The sequence below is a fragment of the Pleurodeles waltl genome, chromosome 2_2 (genome assembly GCF_031143425.1).
Source record: "Pleurodeles waltl isolate 20211129_DDA chromosome 2_2, aPleWal1.hap1.20221129, whole genome shotgun sequence".
NCBI classification, from domain to species: Eukaryota; Metazoa; Chordata; class Amphibia; order Caudata; family Salamandridae; genus Pleurodeles; species Pleurodeles waltl.
Window position 1 is genome coordinate 1,170,253,059 of NC_090439.1, and position 21,390 is coordinate 1,170,274,448.

General features: G+C 45.2%; 1 protein-coding gene across 2 annotated transcripts in view; it reads right to left on the reverse strand.

Annotated features, from left to right (window-relative positions):
* Nucleotides 1-21,390, reverse strand: part of GRINA (glutamate ionotropic receptor NMDA type subunit associated protein 1) — a 162,104-nt gene that overhangs the window by 14,258 nt on the left and 126,456 nt on the right. For both annotated transcript variants that reach the window (XM_069221158.1, XM_069221159.1), the window contains exons 3-6: nucleotides 16,712-16,836; nucleotides 13,132-13,332; nucleotides 10,718-10,846; nucleotides 1,747-1,890 (exon numbers count right to left, since the gene is read on the reverse strand). In XM_069221158.1, coding sequence (XP_069077259.1) covers nucleotides 1,747-1,890; nucleotides 10,718-10,846; nucleotides 13,132-13,332; nucleotides 16,712-16,836 — 599 coding nt within the window. The remainder of the gene's footprint in view (nucleotides 1-1,746; nucleotides 1,891-10,717; nucleotides 10,847-13,131; nucleotides 13,333-16,711; nucleotides 16,837-21,390) is intronic.

Below are 21,390 nucleotides of genomic sequence, written 5' to 3' on the forward strand. Positions count from 1 at the left end.
AATTAAATAATTTGCATTAACAGATTCATAAAGTTTATATCACTAAAGGAACAAAATGTAAAATTTTAAAAGGTTCTGTAAATGCGAAGGAATTTAACATTGAAGGCTAAAAATAAAGTTACTATCCTCAGATTGCTATGTGAGAGCAGTGTCAGTGCATCAAACTGAATTTTGTTTGGACAAAGAGTGGCCTCAATTGAATTTAGAAAAAGTTCCAACCTTCCCATTTTAATCAAAATGTAGATTATAAATCTGAAATAAAATATTTCATCATATCTGTATCTGTTTGATGATTGTCTGTTTCTGTATTTTACATTTGTAGTTCAGATCTCCGAAAATGCTTAGGCCGTTGTCCCCGGCATCCAATAATGACTAAGTGGGGTTCCCCGGGTTCAAGTATTTCAGTGGGAGTCCCCTGGCTCCAGTAATGATTAAATAGGGGTCCACAGAAGTCAAAAGGTCAAGAACCACTGCCCTAGGGAGTGACACTGGTGGAGAAACACCCCCCCCCCAACATAACCAAACACACAGCCTCCCCCTCCCACCATCCTCTACATACAGCAAACCTAGTGTGAACAGACACACTAGCCTCACACTGCCCCCGCATCACAGTGGCTACTAGACTCTGGATTGAACCGGGCAGTGACTGGACAATGGGTCACCCACCCCTCACCCAACATAGGTGCACCACCATTAGGACTCCCTAGAAGGACTTTATAGAAACAGGTCTACCAGGGTTCAGCTTAGAGTCAGGAGGTGCCTTAATTCCCAACACTCCTGAGAAGTCTGCTGTTTCCTGCAATGTCTGGTGTTGATTTTAATGACCAAACATATTATTTACAAAAGTTGTAATACTATTTTCTTTCAGTCTGACCCATCTGTCCCACTGACCTGTGTCGCAAACTGAAAACGTCCATTTTCAGCTTTACCCAAGTCCATCCAAAGACCCTCCATTAGGTTAACAATGACCATAGGACCCAGTGTTAAGTTGATATCTAGGGCCTAGCACTAGGGAACTACAAACACTTTGTGGGTGGGGAGGGGGGTGTTTCCACAGTATGGCCCAGAAAGTTTGAGGCATTCTTTTCGATATGAATTCTGACTTCCAATGTAGATTATTTTACTTACCTGTAATACATTCCTTTAAAAAAAAAAAGAAAAGTTAGTTCCTTGATATTCAAGTTATTTGTGATTATTTCAAGTGTTGTACTGTTTGAGTGACAGGTCCCGATACCTTCTATATGACTGACTGCTGAACCTCACTATCACGCGAACAATGTTGGGGGTAGAGTTGTTAATGCCTCCCCTAAGGACAATAAACCCCTAAGTGAGCGATCCCTAAAATTATGTGTATGCTATATCATTTGTATTGCTCTTGGCACAGGAATCCTCCAATACAATTGTTTGATTTTTTTATAACATTTTAAAAAATGCCAATAAACATGTTTAAATAAAATCATGAGTCGTGCTATAAGGAGGCACTTGATCATTCAGTTTGAATGGAACGATGCTGCGGCCCTCAAGACAGGAGTGGTAAACACCAGTGACCCTAACAGAAATACCTCCGCGACCACCGACTGTCGTGAGACGCCCAAAAAAGGCCTCGCAGAGATGAACCCAGTAACTGCGCGGTTGGGTTCCTGCCCTCCCCTGTTGAGGGTTCTTCATCTTTCCCTTTGGAATGCTCATGGTCACCCCTTGAAACGTGTCCTTCTAGTGGCTGTGCATTCGAACGTAAATACTCACACAAGTGAAGAGCAGCGCGCCCAGCGAGGCGTACACGATCTGCAGGATCTTGTTTCGGATGAAGATGCAGAGGATGGAGAAGACGAGCAGCACGATCAGGCAGACCATCATCACGCCCATGCACGAGGTGAAGTCGTACTTAGTCTAGAAACAAAAACAGCAGCATTTTAAATCACCTGTGTTTCCTAGACATGAGACTGGTCTTTCTGTACAACTGAGACTCAAATACATTCCCTTTGTATCTCTCAGGTCTGTGAAGATTCAACCAGTGCCATTTCTCGGTATTTCCCTGGTTTAAGGAATCTGAAAAGTGCCCATAAAGACATTCTGCTCTGCCCTAGTTCCACACCAATATCGTTCTTTCCAGTGAAAATAGCTCTACACTCGACATCTTCAATCACATCTATAGGTCATCTTCTCCTGTGCCCCAGCAATGATTCTCTAATTTAACGTCAATAAGAACAAGTTACTCTTTCTGGTGGATACTCTATCTACCTGCATGTTTCTCACCTTTCGAATCCTAACACTGCTGCTCCGTCTGTTACTGAGATAAAAACACAGTCGCATTTATTCACCAATCCTGTTTGCCAACTTCAATTTTCCTCCTTTTTCATCATCCCCAGATGAAGAAATGCTATTGACGAGATTGATGTGGTAACTGGCACTGAGCAAGTCTAACTTGGAAACATATTAGTTCCAGAAGTACAGAACACACAACAGGGTGGGGGAAATAAGAGCTGGGCAGTGACAATTTTAACAATTTAGTATCTGTTACTTACCTTCTAACCATCTATTAGTCGCATGTAGTGTTGTAGAATCACATGCTATGCTGTGCACATTCCTACCATCTGGTGCTGGGCTTGGACGTTTACAACTTGTTTTTCTTCAAAGAAGTTTTTCGAGTCACGAGATCCAGTGACAACTCCTCTTGCAGGTAAGGCGCATTTTCATTGGCTTCATTTTCAGATTCTTTTTCAGAACTGGGTATAGGTGTAGGGGAGCTAGATAGTGTTTATAGTGGTGGTCATGCATTGTGAATGAAAAGAGAATATCTAAATGTGTGGATATTATCTGGAACAACCAATGACTTCAGGGAGGTGGGTTGGCGCATTTGAATCTACAGCAGTACATGCAACGAATCAATGCTTACAAGGGAATTAACATAATCCATTCGTAGGATGTGCGGCTGTGGATGTACATGCTGTGCATAGACTGACAAGCAGTTCTAATCATGCAGTGGCTAGTCACTGGGTGTGCAGATGTATGGAATAAAGTTTTCAGTACCGCTTATCCTATGTGTCTGTTGGGGTGCAAGGACACCCACACAGTAGTGTTTGGTAAATGTGTGTGGAGATGACCAAGTAGCTGCTTTACAAATGTCAGCTATGGGAATGTTCCCTAAGAAAGCAGAGGAAGCACCCTTCTTCCTAGTCGAATGTGCTCTTCTGGGGCACTGGCAGGGACCTTTTGGCTTTGGCATAGCAAGTTTGAATGCATCCGATTATCAATCTAGCGATTCCTGCTTTGGATGTAGCGGACCCTGTGGTTAGAGAAAGCTACAAACAGTTGTTGGGGTTTCCTAAATAATTTAGTTCTGTCAATGCAGTACAGTAGTTCTTTATTAACATCTAGTGTGCACAGTGCCCTTTCAGCTACTGATCCTGGATTGAGAAGGAAAACTGGCAGCTCAATGACTTGATTGAGATGAAAGGACGACAGAACTTTAGGAAAATGTTTTGGATTAGGACTTAGGACCTACCTGTCCTGATGCATTTAGAAGAACGGCTCCTCTAAAGTGAGCACTTTGTATTTCACTAACTCTCTGCAAAGACGTGATTGTGACTAAGAATGCAATTTTCCACAAAAGGTACTGAAGTGGACAGGAATGTAAGGACTCAAACGGAGCCCCATGAGTCTAGTTAGTACCACATGGAGATTCCATACTGGAGCAGGTTGTGCTCTTGGAGGTATAACCCTTTTCACACCTTTCCTGAAAGCTTTGACAACAGGTATTTTTAGGAGTGATCAGTGTTCTCTATTTTGTAGATACGCAGCAATGGCTGCAAGGTGAAGACGTATGGATATGTAAGCTAAGCCTGACGTTCGCAGATGTAGTAGGTAGCACAATACTGTACTGTACTGTAGGATTAATAGGGTCAATGTGTTGAATCTTTTCAATTTAGCTACATAGCAAGTTCTAGGGTAGGGCACCTTGCTTCTTTAAGAATGTTCATACATTCTGATGGCAGATTTAGGTACCCACACACTAGCACTTCAGGAACCAGATAGCTAGATTGAGCTGTTTTGGATATGGATGTCAGACTGTCCCGTGGTTTCGTGCGGGAAGGTCCTGCCTGTTGGGGAGCCTCTTGTGAGGGACCATCGACAACTTGCGCAGGATGGTGTACTATGGTTGTCCTGCCCCTGTGGGAGCTTCTAGAATGAGGGTGAGAGAGGTTTGCCTGAGCTTTCTCACCACATATGGTAGTACAGGAAGAGGGGGAAAAGTGTAGGCAAATATCCCTGACCAATTCATCCATACTGCATTGCTGAGTGACTGTGAGTGATGATGCCTGGAGAAGAAGTGTTGGCATTTTGCATTTTATGCTGTTGCAAATGGATCTACATTTGGCGTTCCCAAATTTAGAAGCCCCGGGGGAAGACTTGTGGGTGGAGTTACCCCTCGTGGACTTGTTGCTGCGTCCTGCTTAGGTGGTATACAAAGTTGGCGTCTACTCCTGGGAGATAGTCTGCCAGGAGTTGAATGTGGTGTTGTATTGGCAATTTCCAAATGTTCCGTGCTAACTGAGACGGCAGTAGGGAATGCCTGTCTCCTTGTTTTTGTATGTAGCACATCGCTGTCCTATTGTCTGCTTTGTAAGAACTACCTTGTGGTGAATGTATGATCGCCTTGAGCGCCACCTGAATTGCAAGGAGCTCTAGAAAACTGATGTGATAAGTTCATTGTTGAGAAGTCCATACTCCCTGAACTGTGATTGTCAACATGTGTGCCCCCTCCACCCCCAACCTAAATCGTTAAGTGCAGTATCTGTGGTAATGGTCACTCGCGGGTGTGGGTCAGTGAAAGCCATTCCCCAAAGTAGATTGTTGCTGTTCCACCACTGCAGGGAACAATGAAGTGTGGACTGAATCAACACTAGATCCTCCAGACTGCCCTTCACTTGCAACCATTGTGGCGCTAAGCAGTCCTGTATGCGGTGCATGTGCAGTCTTGCATGGAGTACCTTGGCTACGCAAGAGGCCATTATGCCTAGGAGACTCATTACCATCCTGACTGGCAGGGGATGATGTAGCTGAAAGAGCTCAGTCAGCTGGTACTGGAAATTGAGAACTCTCTGGGGATTGGGGTAGGCCTTGGATGTGATAGTGTTGAGAATAGCCCACAAGTATGGCTGGTTCTGGAGTTGTTCCAGAAGTGACTGTCACATTTATTGTGAAGCCCAACATGGTTGGGGCAGGGAGATGTTGGCTTGTGTATCTTTTGCACATTTAACTCTGTCTGCACTCTGTATCAGCCAATCTTCCAAATGAGGGAAGACATAAATATCCTGTCTTCACAAGTGAGCCGCTCCTACTGCTAGACATTTTTTGAGTACCATCAGTGCTGTTGAGTTGAGAGTGAGCATCAACAGGAATAACCAAGCTCGGTGGTGGAGACAAACAATTTGAAGATGGAGCCAATGACCATGCACATTTCCTCAAAGAGGAGGAGTCACTGTGAGGAGTCACTGGATCTTGCGACTTGACAGACTTCTTTGAAAAAAAAAACAAGTAAACGTCCAAGCCCAACACTAGATAGCAGGAATGTGCACAGCGTGTATATGTACAGCGACCCATGCTAAGAATAGGCAGTTCAAATCTATATTAATAGTATTCCATTAAAAACAAGCCTCAAATATTAAAATTCCCTGCAGTTTGTCTGTTTTTATAATCTAAAGCCCTTGAGTAATGTCTTGCCTCTTTTCCCATTTAACATTTGTTTCATACTTATTAGTGCAATAGTCAGTTCTTGTCTTGATTACTGCAATGCATTCAGATGACGGCCTCCTGTTAGAAATTGGGTTTCTAGTTGGCAGAGGTATGCACCCTCTCCAAGTAGGGACCACAATCCTAGTCAGGGTAAGTCACAACACAACCTAAATTATCCTGTGCCCACCCTCACCCTGTAAAGTATTTGTGCAATATCTCATGCAGTAACACAGTGAAAGCACCACAAAAAGTACTCCACACCAGTTTAGGAAAATATATAATATTTATCTGAATAAAGTAAGACCAAAACGACAAAAATCTAATATGCACAAATCAATATATAACTTTTTAAAGATTTAAACAAATCTCAATCCGTGGCTGTATCTTTGTAACACACAGTACCTGGGACGCTTCAAAAATAACTATGCACGGGGGCTGAGGAGGAGGAGATGCATTGAAAAATAAGGCGATGCGTCGGATTTTCCGGCACAGCACATACGATGCGTCATTTCTTTCCATGCTGCAAGGTGATGCATCCGTTTCCTGGAGTGCAGTCTTAGATCCTCCCTGTGATGCAGGGATATTTTGAAACCCAGGGACAATATGTTCAAAATCCTTGACGCGCTCATAAGAAGGAGCAGGTGACGCATCGATCCAGTAGGCGATGCAGCAATTTTTAAGCTGTGTGGTGGGCGATGCGGCGTTTCAGGAGGTGTGGCGTCGATTTTCCTTCGCACAGGGATTTTCTTCTCTTGGTGAAATCTTTGTGTTCCTTAGACTTCAGAACAGGAGACAAGCTCAATCCAAGCCCTTGGAGAGCAATTGTGGAAGAAGGCAGAGTCCTTCCAGCAGGTTCAGGGGCCAGAAGGGCAACAGGAGAGCAGTCCTTCTCAGCATAGAAGTCCAGGCAGTCCCTCTGACAGAGTCCAGTTGCAGGTCCAGATATGTCTGATTTAGTGGGGTCACTGACCCTGTATATACCCAAAAGTGCCTTTGAAGTGGGGGAAACTTCAAAGAGTGGTTTTGAAGTGCACACGTTCCCCTTTCGGCTCAGCCCTGTCTGCCAGGAGCCCTGTTGGAGGTTATCAGTCCTTTGTGTTAGGGCAGACCACCAATCTTTGAAGTGTAAGTGAGAGCCCCTCCAACATTCCTGCCCAGGGAAACCCATCTGTAGGCAAATGAATGCAGATGCAACTGAGTGTCCTGTGTTTATGGCTACCTGGGTGGAATGCACAAGGGGAGCTGTCAACCATCACAGACCCGACATGGATTGGAGACAGGCTGTAATCACAGATGGCAATAAGTGCAGGGAAAGGCCTACTTCCTAAAAGTGACTTTTCTGAAATAGTAATGTAAAATCCAACTTCACCAGTAAGCAGGATTTCTTACTACCATTTCAACCATACCAAATATGGCGTCTACTGGACTCAGATCAGAATCTACCATTTAAAAGTGTGCAAGGGAATTTCCAATGCTGGCCTATGACAGGAGGAGACTTCACTGTAGTGAAAAACTACTTTGGGAGTTTTTCTCTACCAAGACATGTAAAACATAAGTACATGTCCTGCTTTTTACCTACATAGCACCCTGCCCTAAGGGTTACCTAGGGCCTACACCTTAGGGGTGACATATGTAAGAAAACAATAATTTAAGGCTTGGCAAGTACTTTTAAATGCCACGTTGAATTGGCAGTGAAACTGCAACCTGGCAATAGTAGACCTGAGACATGGTTAAGGGGCTACTTATGTGGGTGACACAATCAGTGCTGCAGGCTACTACTACTAGCATATAATTTACAGGCCCTGAGTACATGTAGTGCACTTTACTAGGGACTTAAAAGTAAATAGGTCCATTGGGTATGAGCCAACGTCACCATGGTTTAGAAAGAGAGCACATGCACTTTAGAGCTAGTTAGCACTGGTGAAGAGCCCAGAGTCCTAATACCAACAAAAACAATGTCAGAAAAAGAGGATGAAGGCAAAAGGTTTGGGGTGACCCTTCCAAGAGGACCATTTTTCCAACACCTTCCCTACAACATGCACACTACTCATCACAACAGCCAATACTATGTCAACACCATTAATGTAACTGGCAACAGAAACAGGATGCTCTTCAAGACGATTAATCACTGCATCAACTCCCTGCCTGAACCACTCCTATCTCACACTCCACAGATAAGAAAAATGTCAAACCTTACTTTCATAGGAAAAAAGAACAGAAAAATCAAGGGCACACTGACAATAGGAAGCCTGCAATCCCACACTCAGTCAGTGTAACACCTACTAACGGTCCTCATTCAAACCCATCTATCACAGACCTCATTGGCACTCTCAACTTCCTCAAAGGTACCTCCCATCAAGAAGATGCTGTACCTTCGTCATTCATCAGATTCCTCTCTGGAGAGCCTAGCTCACTCCAACTCATCGTCGTCAATGCCTCACTTATTGAAGGTATCTTACCAGAAGCTCGAGACAGACCAGATCCTCCCACTAGACCATGATCGCCTCACCAACTACTGGCTCAGTGGTCACCCACCACACTAATATCAAATAATTACCAACTATCTCCTGCATAATGATCAATTTGGTTTCAGATCACACTCCAGCATAGACAGCTACTTTACAAATTGGAGTGAATGCCCTCCTGACCACAAATAGAGATGACCCCTTCCTCATATTTGCTGAGCCACTCAGCTGCCACCAACACAATCAACCATCACATCCTCATCCACAACCTGATATCCTAAATGAGATTCACTGGCAGTGTCCTCCACTGTTTGTTTTCCTACTGATTCAACATGCATCAGTGTGACCACATGTTGCTCCAGAACCCAGAAAGTTTGTGTCACCTGCCGAGCCCTCCAGGGTTCCATTTCATTCTTCAGCCTCTATGTCGAGCCCCTTGGGATGATATTCTATTAACAACATCAGAATTCACCAACACTGCAACGACCCACAAGTGTACTTCAAGGTATCCGCTGCTCCATACATGCAATGCCTCAAACACTGCCTGAACCTCATCCAGATCTGGATGTTTAGCACCTACCTGAAACCTAACCACAGAAAAACAGAAATCCATGTGTTCTCCAAAAAGAATGGAGTTGAACCTAAACTTTCATAGAGAACCAATTCACCTGAATTCACCCTGGTCATCACCTGCAAGAAACAAATGGCCAAGAAAACCAAGAAACTTGGTGCCAACTCTCTCTGCTGAAGAAAGTCAAACTGTTCTTCTTCTAAAGTATATTTAAGAAGCGTTATTCTAGCTCCCATACTCTTGCATCTGGAGGGTGGCAATGTAGTGTTTTACGGCCTCCCAGAGTCCTCACTGGCCCACCTTAACGGAATCATACCAATTTCATTCAGGGCCTTAAAATTGATTTCATCCCTGCCATCCTGGTGGAACATCACTGGTTCCCCTTGCTGGGCCTGCACAATCTCCAGGAACACTACTGGAACAGCTAGAAGGAAGTTACTAGACTGCCATTGGATGACCACTTTGTTCATCACCACCAACATACCAGGATTCCAGTTCTTTGGGAAGTACCATGTACACAAACGTCAAGGTGGAAGCAACCAGGAAGTCATATTACGCCAATGTAAGAGTCTGTGGATCATGCAACTAAACTCTATAAAAAAATGGCATTAACAAAGAATAGGAACTCCACCACTGGCTCTAACTCAGCAATTGAGAATGTGCACCCAACAAGTTCCCCCTGACAAAGGCCCCTCAGGCCTGAAATGCATTGGGGATCGGGGGAGCATGGGATTGTAAAGCCATCTGTTAATGACTGAATTTAAGGAATGAAGTGGTTACACACCTGGACGTTTTTCACATTGTGGAAAAAAAAAAAAATCGAATAAAATGAGTGATCCGTGAAAATCCGAACTTTCTGGTTATAACGACAGATTAAATGAAACTACGATAAAATAAATGAAGGAACTGGAGACTCCTTGCGGTACCTGAAGTTGTGCTTAAGTGGACACGTATGCTACGTAGGATTTTGTATCACCTATGAGTGGAGGATGACACCCATGAGCACACTAACCAGTGGAAGTTTGATTTACTATTTACAAATTGGAGTACACTGATGACTGCATGTTTTTTTCTAATTACCATTACTATATCTCACATTTCCACTTTGTAAACTTTCCCCCTCCTCTTTATGACTAATAGATTTTTAGGAAAATGTTACTTACCCAGTAAGCATCTGTCTGTGCTGTAGATTCAAATGCTTTGCATACTCCTGCCATCTAGTGTTGGGTCCGGAAGTGTGCAAATTATTTCTCTGCGTAGAAGTGTTTTGAGGCACGAGGTAGAGTGACTCCTCTTTTTGGTGATAATGCACATGGGCATCGACTCCACTGTTAGATTATTTTGATTACTACATGTATCACCTTACTCCTCTGCACCGCCCCTAGTTCCCCCGTGTGCTTCACGTGTTGCAGTGCTTCGGACATGCGTGCCCACTCAGCAATCAGTTTATTTCTGTACATTAATCTACCAATTAATACATTTCAGCCTAGAGAAATCCCCAAGTGACAGTTAGAAGGGGAGCAACATTTGTTGGCAGTATAGGGAGATACAAGCTTTAGTTTACTTGTGATGGCTTATTAATTATCACAACTGATTATGTACTCTGATACTATGAAACCAGTTTTAACCAATGACGCAAGGGAACAAGGAATAAAGCATTCAATCTACACAGTGAAGGGATCCTATATCTACCCGAAACCCTGCTTCAATTTAGGAAAGAGCTGAAGAGACTTCTCAGCAGATCAGTAAATTGTGCAGAAATAGTCCTGTTCTGCTTGCAGCTACCCTTCCCATCACTTGCTGACTATCTTATTTTGACCATGTGCACTGTTTAGCTGCCTTTTGGCTATATTCACACTATGGAAATACCACAGCCATACAAGCATTCCGACGCCCACACTGTCCCTGCACTCCCAAACTCGCCAATCACATTCTCCACACGTACCTGTAAAGAGAAGAGGACGACGGTGAAGCAGACAACGGCTGTGATCCCTACAGCCATGATGACGATGTCTGTGTCGTAGAAGCTGGCAATCATGCCGACCATGTAGGACAAACTGAGCGTCAAGACAGACTGGGGAGAGAGAACAGCAGATGAGAACAGGGGATTATCAGCAATCACTCGCACAACAATGCCATCCCTAATGCTTTACATCTTGTACTCTCATAATACAAGTACAGACTCAGGCTACACTGGGGACGGGACTGACTCACGGACTGACTCCTACATCGTGCTGCACACCTTGACTTGAATCCTTAATACAACCAGATAGTCAGGCCACACTGGGGACAAAGCAGCGGAAGATGAAAGTAGAGATGTGCTTGTAAACGGCCGGATTCACAGAACTGGGCGTTTGTGACCGCAAAAAAAAACTTCCATGTAGAAACCCCATTTCGCGATTTGCTAAAATATTATTGAATCGCACAATGGGTTTGCAATTTAGTATTAGGAAGGGGTGTGTTAATAGAGTACCTTCCTAATGGCGACTCGCAGGGGGATGTAAGAATATTTTGCAACCAAAATGCGGTCGCAAAACATTTGCAGTTTACCACCAACATCATGCTGGCAGTAACCCATTCGCAAATGGGAAGAGGTCCCCAACGGACCACTCCCCCTTTGTGAATGTGGGTGCAAAAATATTTTAAGAGCAGACAGTGACTCCACAGACCACTGCCTACTCTTAAAAAAAATGAAAAGAAAACTTTTCATTTTTGTTTTTGAAATGCATCTAAGGAAAACGGGCTGTATTTAAAAAAACAAAAAAAAAAACATACTTTATTTAAAAGCAAACACAGACATGGTGGTCTGCCGTCCCCAGCAGGCCACCATCTCTGTGTTTTTGTCGATTTCCAGTGGGTCGCAAATTGCAACCTACCTCATGAATATTAATGAGGTAGGTCAATGCAAACTGCTGGGAATCACAAAAATGAAAAGAAAAGTTTTCATTTTTGTTTTTGAAATGCATGTTTTCCTTTAAGGAAAACGGGCAGCATTTTGAAAAAAAAAAAAAAACTTTAAAAAAAACACATACTTTATTTAAAAGCAAACACAGACATGGTGGTCTGCCGTCCCCAGCAGGTCACCATCTCTGTGTTTTTGTCGATTTCCAGTGGGTCGCAAATTGCAACCTACCTCATGAATATTAATGAGGTAGGTCAATGCAACCTGCTGGGAATCACAAACAGTGTAAAACACACTGTTCTACATAACTGCTTGCAATTAACTAATAGCTAAAATTCGCAAACCCAAAGCTACGTACATCTGGCACCTAGTACTCTGATAATACAAGCTGATAATGAGGCCACATTGGGAACAAAGGAGCAGAAGATAAAACAGAGGCTACCGGGACCGACTCGTGCACTGACGCCCTCCACTGCACTGCACATCTGGATCTACATGTTCGAAGATTAGGAATAGCGATTTCCTAATTGTGATTTCCTGCGAATCGCAATTTAGAAATCACAAATTCTAATGTAAGAAACTCTTTTGAGTTTCATTTGCGATTCCTCGAGGGTGGCAAATAGACCTACCTCCTGAATATTAATGAAGTAGGCTGCAGTTTGCGCTGCATTAGGAATCGCAGCCTTATCAGGGAAGGTGGCCTTCTGGGGTCAGCAGGTCATCATTTCTCTGACTATTTTTAAATAAAGCAATCTTTTTTTTCTCCTTTAAATGCAGCCCGTTTTCCTCAAAGGGACCAATGTCAGCTCTTATTTTGCCAACCATTCTCAAAGGGGAATGGGTACGTTGAGGACACCTTCCCCTTTGGGAATGAGTTACCACCAACTTTCAATTGACACTAAATTGCACATGTTTTGCAACCGCATTTCGGTCACAAAACCTACATGCATTCCTTTCTGATTCAGTATGAGGAAGGGACGCCCTCAACACGGCCCTTTTAAATATTGAATTACAAAACCCAAATTGTGATTAGGTAACAAGTTACTGAATCACAAATTGGGATTTGTATCATGCTTCGTACATATATCGCCCTTAGTCCTCTAATATTGCATATTTAGAATCAGGCCACAGTGGGGACAGATGAGCAACAATAACAATAGGGGTGGCCCGGACTGACTGACACAATGACTTCCCCACCTCACACTGTACACCTTTCTTTTAGCCCTCATAGTGTAGGACTGTCCAAGCATGTATAGAGCAGAAGATCCAATCAGCCTGTCTGTTTGAAGCATGGACAATAGACACGTAAACAACCAAAGCATTAGCTACCATGCAGTGCTCCACCATGTGCCAAACATGTTTCTTCCTCATGACAATATGTCATAGGGGAGAGCTGCATGTGCCACAGCCTTCATACACCTCTGGCATTGTGGGGGGCACAGGTTGCTGCTTCCTACCAGAGCCACAAGGTTCCATGGGTGCTTGCGCCGGAATTCCCCGCAGCAGCTCAGGGTGATCAGTGAGACGAAGAAGATTGCGTAGGAAACGTAGTACGTCCAGCGGTTGCGCTTAACATAAACCTTCACGCCATCCACAAAGGTGAAAATGCAGACAAAAGAGAAGGTGACCAGCAGCTGGAGAGTGAGAACCAGGAAGACCTACAGAGGGTGGAGGAAATCAAACTCAAAGGTAAGCAGGCATGTGTAGCTCCCAGATGTACAACCCAAAGCTCCATCCCACGTGCACTAGGCTAAACATACTGAACACTACATCATTCTGTCATTAAAAATCTAAACCTCACAATCTTACCCTTTGTACAGCAAACGTACTTAACACCAAACCACCCACTCTGCCTGGCAGAAGCACCAACCACACAAAGCACCATTTCAATCCTCCAATCATACCGCCAAACCACGCACATCTCCCTCTTCGGTCCTTCAAGCGTGCTTCCACTATTGTGTCTCTTCGTCCTGTAAGTGTAACAATCACATTCACTATCATACAAGAACACCACAATCATATTTTATAAATGTTCTGTCCTACGCACGACCCAGAATCCCATTTCTATGCAGAAACCACCATCTCAATCTGACCAATGCCTCAACCATCCTGCAGCAACTTTCTGCAAATGGATAACACAACAGTTTGTGTGATCCCTTAAACGTAGCTTGAGCTCAAAGAGAGACGCTGGTTGGAAGTCGTGGACATCCCTTGCCTTATTTTTCTTATTTCATCGGAGAATAAAAGGTCCAGCTTCTCGTTTAGTTGAGGAATCTGGAATCCTGAGATTACAATGCCCAGAGGCAGCTGAAGAGCTGACAGGTTTACTAGGGCCTCTTGGTTTACATTCAGCTGCAGCCACACAGCCTGGCCAGCAGACCCTCTTCACCTAATTGATGGCCAATGTTTAAGCTCTTATCATGCAGTTACGCGTTCCCCTATTGGCTGGTTCTGATTTTTTTCCACTGTGATTCTATCCTGTGATTGGCCTGCTTCAAGTCTTATAAGATTTAATTCCTCGTAATACTGGAGAGTGGTCGGCAACAATGAGGATTATGCTGGCACAAAATATATCTAAGTCCACGCCACAGGGATCTTCGAAATCAGATAAAACAGTATTTCAGGTGGTGATTCTTTCACTGAACTATCCTGCTGGGGTCTTGTGGGAGGGCTTGATAGTAGGTGTGTTCGTCAGCTTACAAGAGTGGGCATCAGGTAACAGTCAATCCACGAGTGGTCAGAGAAACAAAAAAAGCTGATGAAGCCATCTCTGAGTTTTCTGAGAAGATGGTACCCAAAGTATGGCCCTAGTGATGAGTAGGAGCATGCATGAGTTGGTGGAAGCCCAGCTCAAATAATGAAGAAAAGGAACAAGACATCTGCCACCTGGGACTTCTGTCCCAAGATTTAAATCTCCAATAACTGAGAGAAATGTGTATCTCACAGCGAAGTCTCCAATCACATCAGGGAGATGCTGTAGGCCGGACACGCTTTTACCAGGCGGACGTTAGCAGAATAGCCACAAGGTAGAATTTTTGGGAGCCAAAGCCACATGCTGCCCCTTTGAGTATCAGAAAGTGGCATCTGTGAGATGGGCAGTGTATTGCCTCAAATAACAGCAATGCCCACCATATGCGATCTATTTTGGCAAAGCATGTGATATACCAATAGAACAAGTTTGAAGATAGCCTCACTGCTGCAGAGGTCAAGCAGGGCTCTACAAGACTACCAATACTGGCTTCTTCACTGGCCAGAAGGTCAATCATTTCTCCTGATGCTTTATGGCTGATCTAGAGGTCAGTACCCAGCATCCTGAAGGTCCGAACAGGATAAGGTCCCTGTTTGAGACCCACAGTTTGTAGCAGAAAATTAGGGGCTTTAACCTCTATCAAAGAAACATCAAGGGATAGTAGGTTATGTCAAAGATCCGAGGAAACAGCATGACTACAACACAAGTGTAACACCTGCTGACCCCAGCACATCCTCAACAAAAAGTTCGGATTAGTACTCAGTAAAGTGTCCGGCACAAACAGAACTCTATCGCGAGCGACCATCCCCTGGAAGCAGCCCACACTGCACACCTGTGTGGCTCTAAACCACGCGAGGGCAGGGAGGTGCCCAGCGGGTGCCATGCTATAGTGCATGATGACGCTAAGGGTTGTTAATTTCATGAAAAGGTTTTGTTTGATGAGTCCAGGGTCACACGTTTGTAGCAGATTGACTGGTGTTACATGCTTCAGGCCTCAGCACAGTGTCCACCATCCCATTGTCCATCCTATGCCACCTACTATCCCACCCCGTTTGTACATCTCCCCTCCGTCCCACAAATGCACCACCCTGCACCTGGTACTGTCCCAGCATCTCAACATCTCCATTTCACAACTATGGAACTTTCCACGACTGACCCGATGCAACAAAATGTACCATGTACCACGCAAGCGATCCACCACCATCGCATCATCCATGCCCTACAACGAGTGACTACCATGACCCTGCGCTCCTGTGCATTACAGGCCCTACAATGAGTGACTACCATGACCCCACGCTCCGGTGCATTACAGGCCCTACAATGAGTGACTACCATGACACCGCGCTCCTGTGCATTACAGGCCCTACAACGAGTGACTACCATGACCCCACACTCCTGTGCATTACAGGCCCTACAACGAGTGACTACCATGACCTCGCGCTCCTGTGCATTACAAGCCCTACAACAACTGACTACCATGACCCTGCGTTCCTGTGCATTACAGGCCCTACAACGAGTGCCTACCGTGACCCCACGCTCCGGTGCATTACAGGCCCTACAATGAGTGACTACCATGACCTCGCGCTCCTGTGCATTACAGGCCCTACAACGAGTGACTACCATGACCCCACGCTCCGGTGCATTACAGGCCCTACAACGAGTGACTACCATGACCCCACGCTCCGGTGCGTTACAGGCCCTACAATGAGTGACTACCATGACACCGCGCTCCTGTGCATTACAGGCCCTACAACGAGTGACTACCATGACCCCACGCTCCGGTGCATTACAGGCCCTACAATGAGTGACTACCATGACCTCGCGCTCCTGTGCATTACAAGGCCTACAACAACTGACTACCATGACCCTGCGTTCCTGTGCATTACAGGCCCTACAACGAGTGATTACTATGACGCCGCGCTCCTGTGCATTACAGGCCTTACAATGAGTGACTACCATGACGCCACACTCCTGTGCATTACATGGCCTACAACGAGTGACTACCATGACCCCACACTCCTGTGCATTACAGGCCCTACAACGAGTGACTACCATGACGCCGCGCTCCTGTGCATTACAGGCCCTACAACGAGTGACTACCATGACCCCACGCTCCGGTGCATTACAGGCCCTACAATAAGTGACTACCATGACGCCGCGCTCCTGTGCATTACAGGCCCTACAACGAGTGATTACCTTGACGCCACGCTCCTGTGCATTACAGGCCCTACAATGAGTGACTACCATGACGCCACACTCCTATGCGTTACATGCCCTACTCTTCTCACCTTGCGGATAAAAGCCCGGCGAATCTGTTTGTCATCCCATTGATTTGTGGGGAAGTCTTGGTTGTCGCAGTACGAGGGGGGCCCATCCTCATGGTAACTGCCACCGTGGACTGGTGAGTCGAAGTCTGCAATGGAAAAGCAAAGACACCTTAATTCGTTGCACTCTACAGCAGCACTCCCCACAGGTGTGGGTAGGTACATGGATGCCACAGCTAAAGAAAGAACATACCACCTGTAGCCATCCTGTAGAATGATCCAGATATGAAGTCCAATCACTTCATTTCACAACAATTTGAAAATCCACACACCTAAGGAGGCTACTGTGATTAGTGGCTCTGCATAAGGAGGGCAGCACAGAAAACACACAACAAAACATACATTAAGGTATTACATACCTGTAGCAGTAGTTTTGCAGCATGTTTCTGTGGCGGATTTGTACACTACGCATATTCCATTATCTAGTGGCTGGAATCTAATTTATTTTTAAACATCTTTGTAATATTGTTTCTACTATGGGGGCAAGGTCATACTACCTTGCACCTTAAAATGTAATTTGTACACTTTCCTCTAAAAATAGTTCATATAACATTTTACAAACATTGTAGTGGCAAAACACTGCATGTGTGTGCCCCTTGACAGAATGAATACATACTACTCATTAGTAATCTGCATAAATGCTGATATTGGCTTAACCAATCAGAATGTGTAGAATGCTGTCACTCAGTTTCCTGCCAGGCTAAGCTGACTGCCAGTGTGAAGCAGGGGCATAAAACAGAAAGGGGCATAAAACAGGAAGGGGCAATTGGCTAGTTTGTCAGTGTAGAATTAAATTAGAGAGAATGGGTGCTGACTCGTATACTTATTTAACACATGCTGTAAGTTATTAACAGCTGGTAACTGACCTTCATCTCTTCATGCATCCTTACTTAAGGCTTGGCCTCATAACTGCGAAGAAGGCAACTAACAGCATTTAATGCAGCCGCATCGCTCTGGACAGTGGGCACTAAGGCTTAATTAAGGCAGGCACCTAGAAGCCAATGGCAGCCCGCTCCAGGTTTGGATTCACTGGCGGGTACATATCCTCAATTATATATGCTAAGAATGGTTAGATAACAGCCTCTTGTTACATTCATGTCAAGAATTTAAGGAGAAACCCTTGAGGCAAGCAGGAAGATACACCCTGACCTCCTGAAGGTCATGAGTCAGCAAGAAAGAGCCGTGTAGGGAATGGAAACTGGAGGGCTGGCCAGTGCCAGCTGGGCACAGAAAGATCAGGTGAGACTTCCAGGTGAGATTACCAGAGGACCAATCCCAGCAGGGCTCAGAGAGAAGGCGGGAGCTTCCTGGTGACTTAAGAAGCAGCAGTGGAGGTCGCCAGGTGTCTCACAACTTGGTTGTGTGGTTCCTCGATCGATGGTTTGACCACCGTGGTCATGTTCCTCCCCTTCCCGAAGTCCCTGCCGTGTTGGTGCTCACGTGCTTGCTGTCTCAGCTGGGTCTCTATGCTCGGCGCTGCTGCCCTACATTCTGGCATACTCGTTTCTTGGCATCCCCCATCATCAGGTGGCCACCTACTCCGGTCTCCTGGTTCTCGGGGTGGCGGAAGGCTTCCAGGTACTGCTTCAGCGTTTAGGAGCAGTAGCCAGGCTGGAGTATTCCACATCAGTGGTCAGTTATATGCCATCTTGTCTGCTCTCTATCCTTTCATGAGGTTCTTCGTGTCACACCACTAGCAGGTAAACCTTGGCCTGACCTAGCTTGCCTGCCTGAGACTCATCAACACACCAAGGAGATGCTGCCCGTCTCCTCTCTCGATCCAAAACCATTTTACCTCAATACAGGATACTGACTTCCGAGTCCAATTCCAAACTCGTGGTCATATACCAGTTTTGGGGTGGAGCTTTGGGAATTAGCATCAGGATCCTTGACCTCATTTCCTATAACATGCGACCTCCTCGGCATCTCCCCAGAATGTCGCTAGTTTTAAGCATATGGGCATCCTGGAAGCCTCAATCGGGAAAGCCTTTCCAGAGTCTCAATGTCCTCCTGTAAGACACTGATAGACAGGAGAGTATTTAAAGCTTAGATGTGCTAACACACGTGAACCACCAATCCTACTGTCTAAATGTAGCACTCTGAGGCAGAATTATCTATTTCAAACAGCACAGTGTTTTTTATTTCAATATTTATCAAAAGCTAATTTAGCAAATATTTACCAAACAAGTTCAGATTTGCAAAATCAAACATGCCCCACCTTCCAGCCCCAGAACCCGGCACACAGCATATCAACCAAACACCATCACCGTTTTTAGTTCATTCTTTCGTGGAAATACTCTTCACGCAGAAAGCGTGAACAGCAATGATCTGGGAATATTAGACTCCAGCGCCTGCTGACCTATTCAGACCTAAAATATAGCTCCCTTATAGCCCGTCATCTCCCATCGCCTGGCCAGGCAGTCTTAACTGTGCGGCTCCACATACCAAAGCAGATAAGGGTGAAAGGCATGTTCTGATTGTGAACTGCATGTCATCTTCTCACAACCAAGGTTTCTCAGATCTTCCTCACCCAGGCGTGCTGATCCTGGACATGCGGTGACAAGGCAATGCTTTCATGGCAGAGTCTAGGGCATGCATCGGGCAAGTCACGGGACCTTCTGCAACCTCCACCTCACAAAGCCCCCCTTATGCGCCAGGGTAGATCTTGTTCTTCTCAGAGTGACCCCCTTCCATCTGCATCTGGTGACACCTGATGTTACCCCTTCGCCTTGTCCTCCCAGTGACTAAGAAGATCCCATTTCCTTTGCTCACTTCCCTCTGAATGTGCCAGCTCTCCCCTCCACCCTGCTCCATTGCCCCTACTCTTCCGCACTCTTGCCCCAGGCCCAGTTTTCGCCACCCCCTCTCACCTGCTGGCTCTTCCTTCAACTAACTCTCACCTGCCGCTGCTATCTCAAACCCGCTCTTTAGGCCAGATGTAGGAACCACTGGTTGCAAAATACTGGTCGTAATCTGTGACCCATATTTTTGCCCCCAGTGTGGTATTTTAAATAGTGACATATGTACTATTAGGTCAGTAGCTCTCAAAATACTGAATCGTAGCTCGCCTCAATTCAACCTAAGATGTGCTTGTTCATCATTTTCAATTTGATGCAAGAATCGATCGTCAATATTATTGTTATGCTATAAAGTGCCCTTATACTTTGCAGTGCACTGAGCACTATACAAAACCAGTAAATACATCAATTAAGTAAACAATGCAAACTCCTGCTAAGCCGATCGACACACAAGTCATGATCGCCAGCATTCCCGGTTACTCCATCATCTTAGGACACTCGCACCATGTACCCCCCTCGACAGAGCCACGGCGCTCCCATCCCAAAGGAACCAAGCTTCTCCAGCTCCAAGGCTGGAGAGGTGTAGTTATTTATTCTGTACGCGTCTTGAGGAGGACATCACCCGTCTCCGGAAGGACTGCAGCTGTGATATCCATGGTTCCTCACTAATAGTGTTGGTCATAGATGCTTGGGTTCTGCAGAGCTCATATCTGAAGTCCACCCCGCGCATTCTGCTCAGAGAACGTTTCTCAAGGAGGGAGGTTCTGCTTGCTCAGAGCTTACGCTGACACAAGGAAGCACCCTGGGCATACCTGGGAAAGTCGAAATTCCCTCCCCCTCACCTACTCTGAAGTCAGCCTAGCACTGGAAATAGCAATTAATAGGCTGATCAACGAACACATGCGTAACAAATTCAAAGCCCCACCTCTTAAAGGCTCATCTTACGTGCTGTAATAAATTATGTGGACCTTGTCATTCTCAGAGCAGCCTCTTTCCACAGGACTCTGACATCACACAGCACCTGTCTCAAAGGTCTCACTGTGACCTGGACCAGTACGCCCTGAAACTAGCCGACAGGGCAATGGATGAACCTGCACAAGGGCTTCTTTTCTTCCCAGAAGCCCTCAAGCATTTCCTGAAAGTTGGCTTCATAATCGAGCGCCATGTTTTGTGGGGTCAACCCGAGTAGGCGTAAAGACGTTGATTTCAAAAGGGAGACAGGCAACCTCTGTAACCAAATAGCCTCCTCCGAGAGGTTTATTATCTTAGACCTGTTGGCCTTAAACCAAGATACATTGCCATATTTCTCATTTTGCTGCAGGAGTCGAAGTAGCTCGAAGATTATCTGCAAGCAGTAATATTTTATGCTCTGTACTGGCATCATATGCCCTCTTGATGGTTACACAGCCCCGTTACTTGAGCTGGGGACTCTACTGCAAACACAAAAATGGTGCGGGAGGGTGGGGAATGGATACTCTGGGATGGTCGCTCTCCACAAGGAAAACACATCCATTCTAATGAATCTCTGCTCTGGAATGAGAATACAACACAAGTAGGGCCTTCAAGAAATTAGGGCCAGAACCATGCTTGAGCAGGGTTTCTACAAGGAAAGTATGCTCTAATGCAAAGGTCTCCCAACTTTTTAATGCCACGTCCCCCCCCTGTTGAAAAATAAAAATCATTGGCCCCCCCTCAGAATTTTTCACAATCATTTTATAAACATGGCAATATTTAAATATGTCTAAACCTATTTAAACATTTCAGTTAAGTACTGTTACCTTTTTAAAACTGCAATAACATGCTTCTGCTTAAAACAAAGGCCTGTTATCTGTATAATATTTCTTT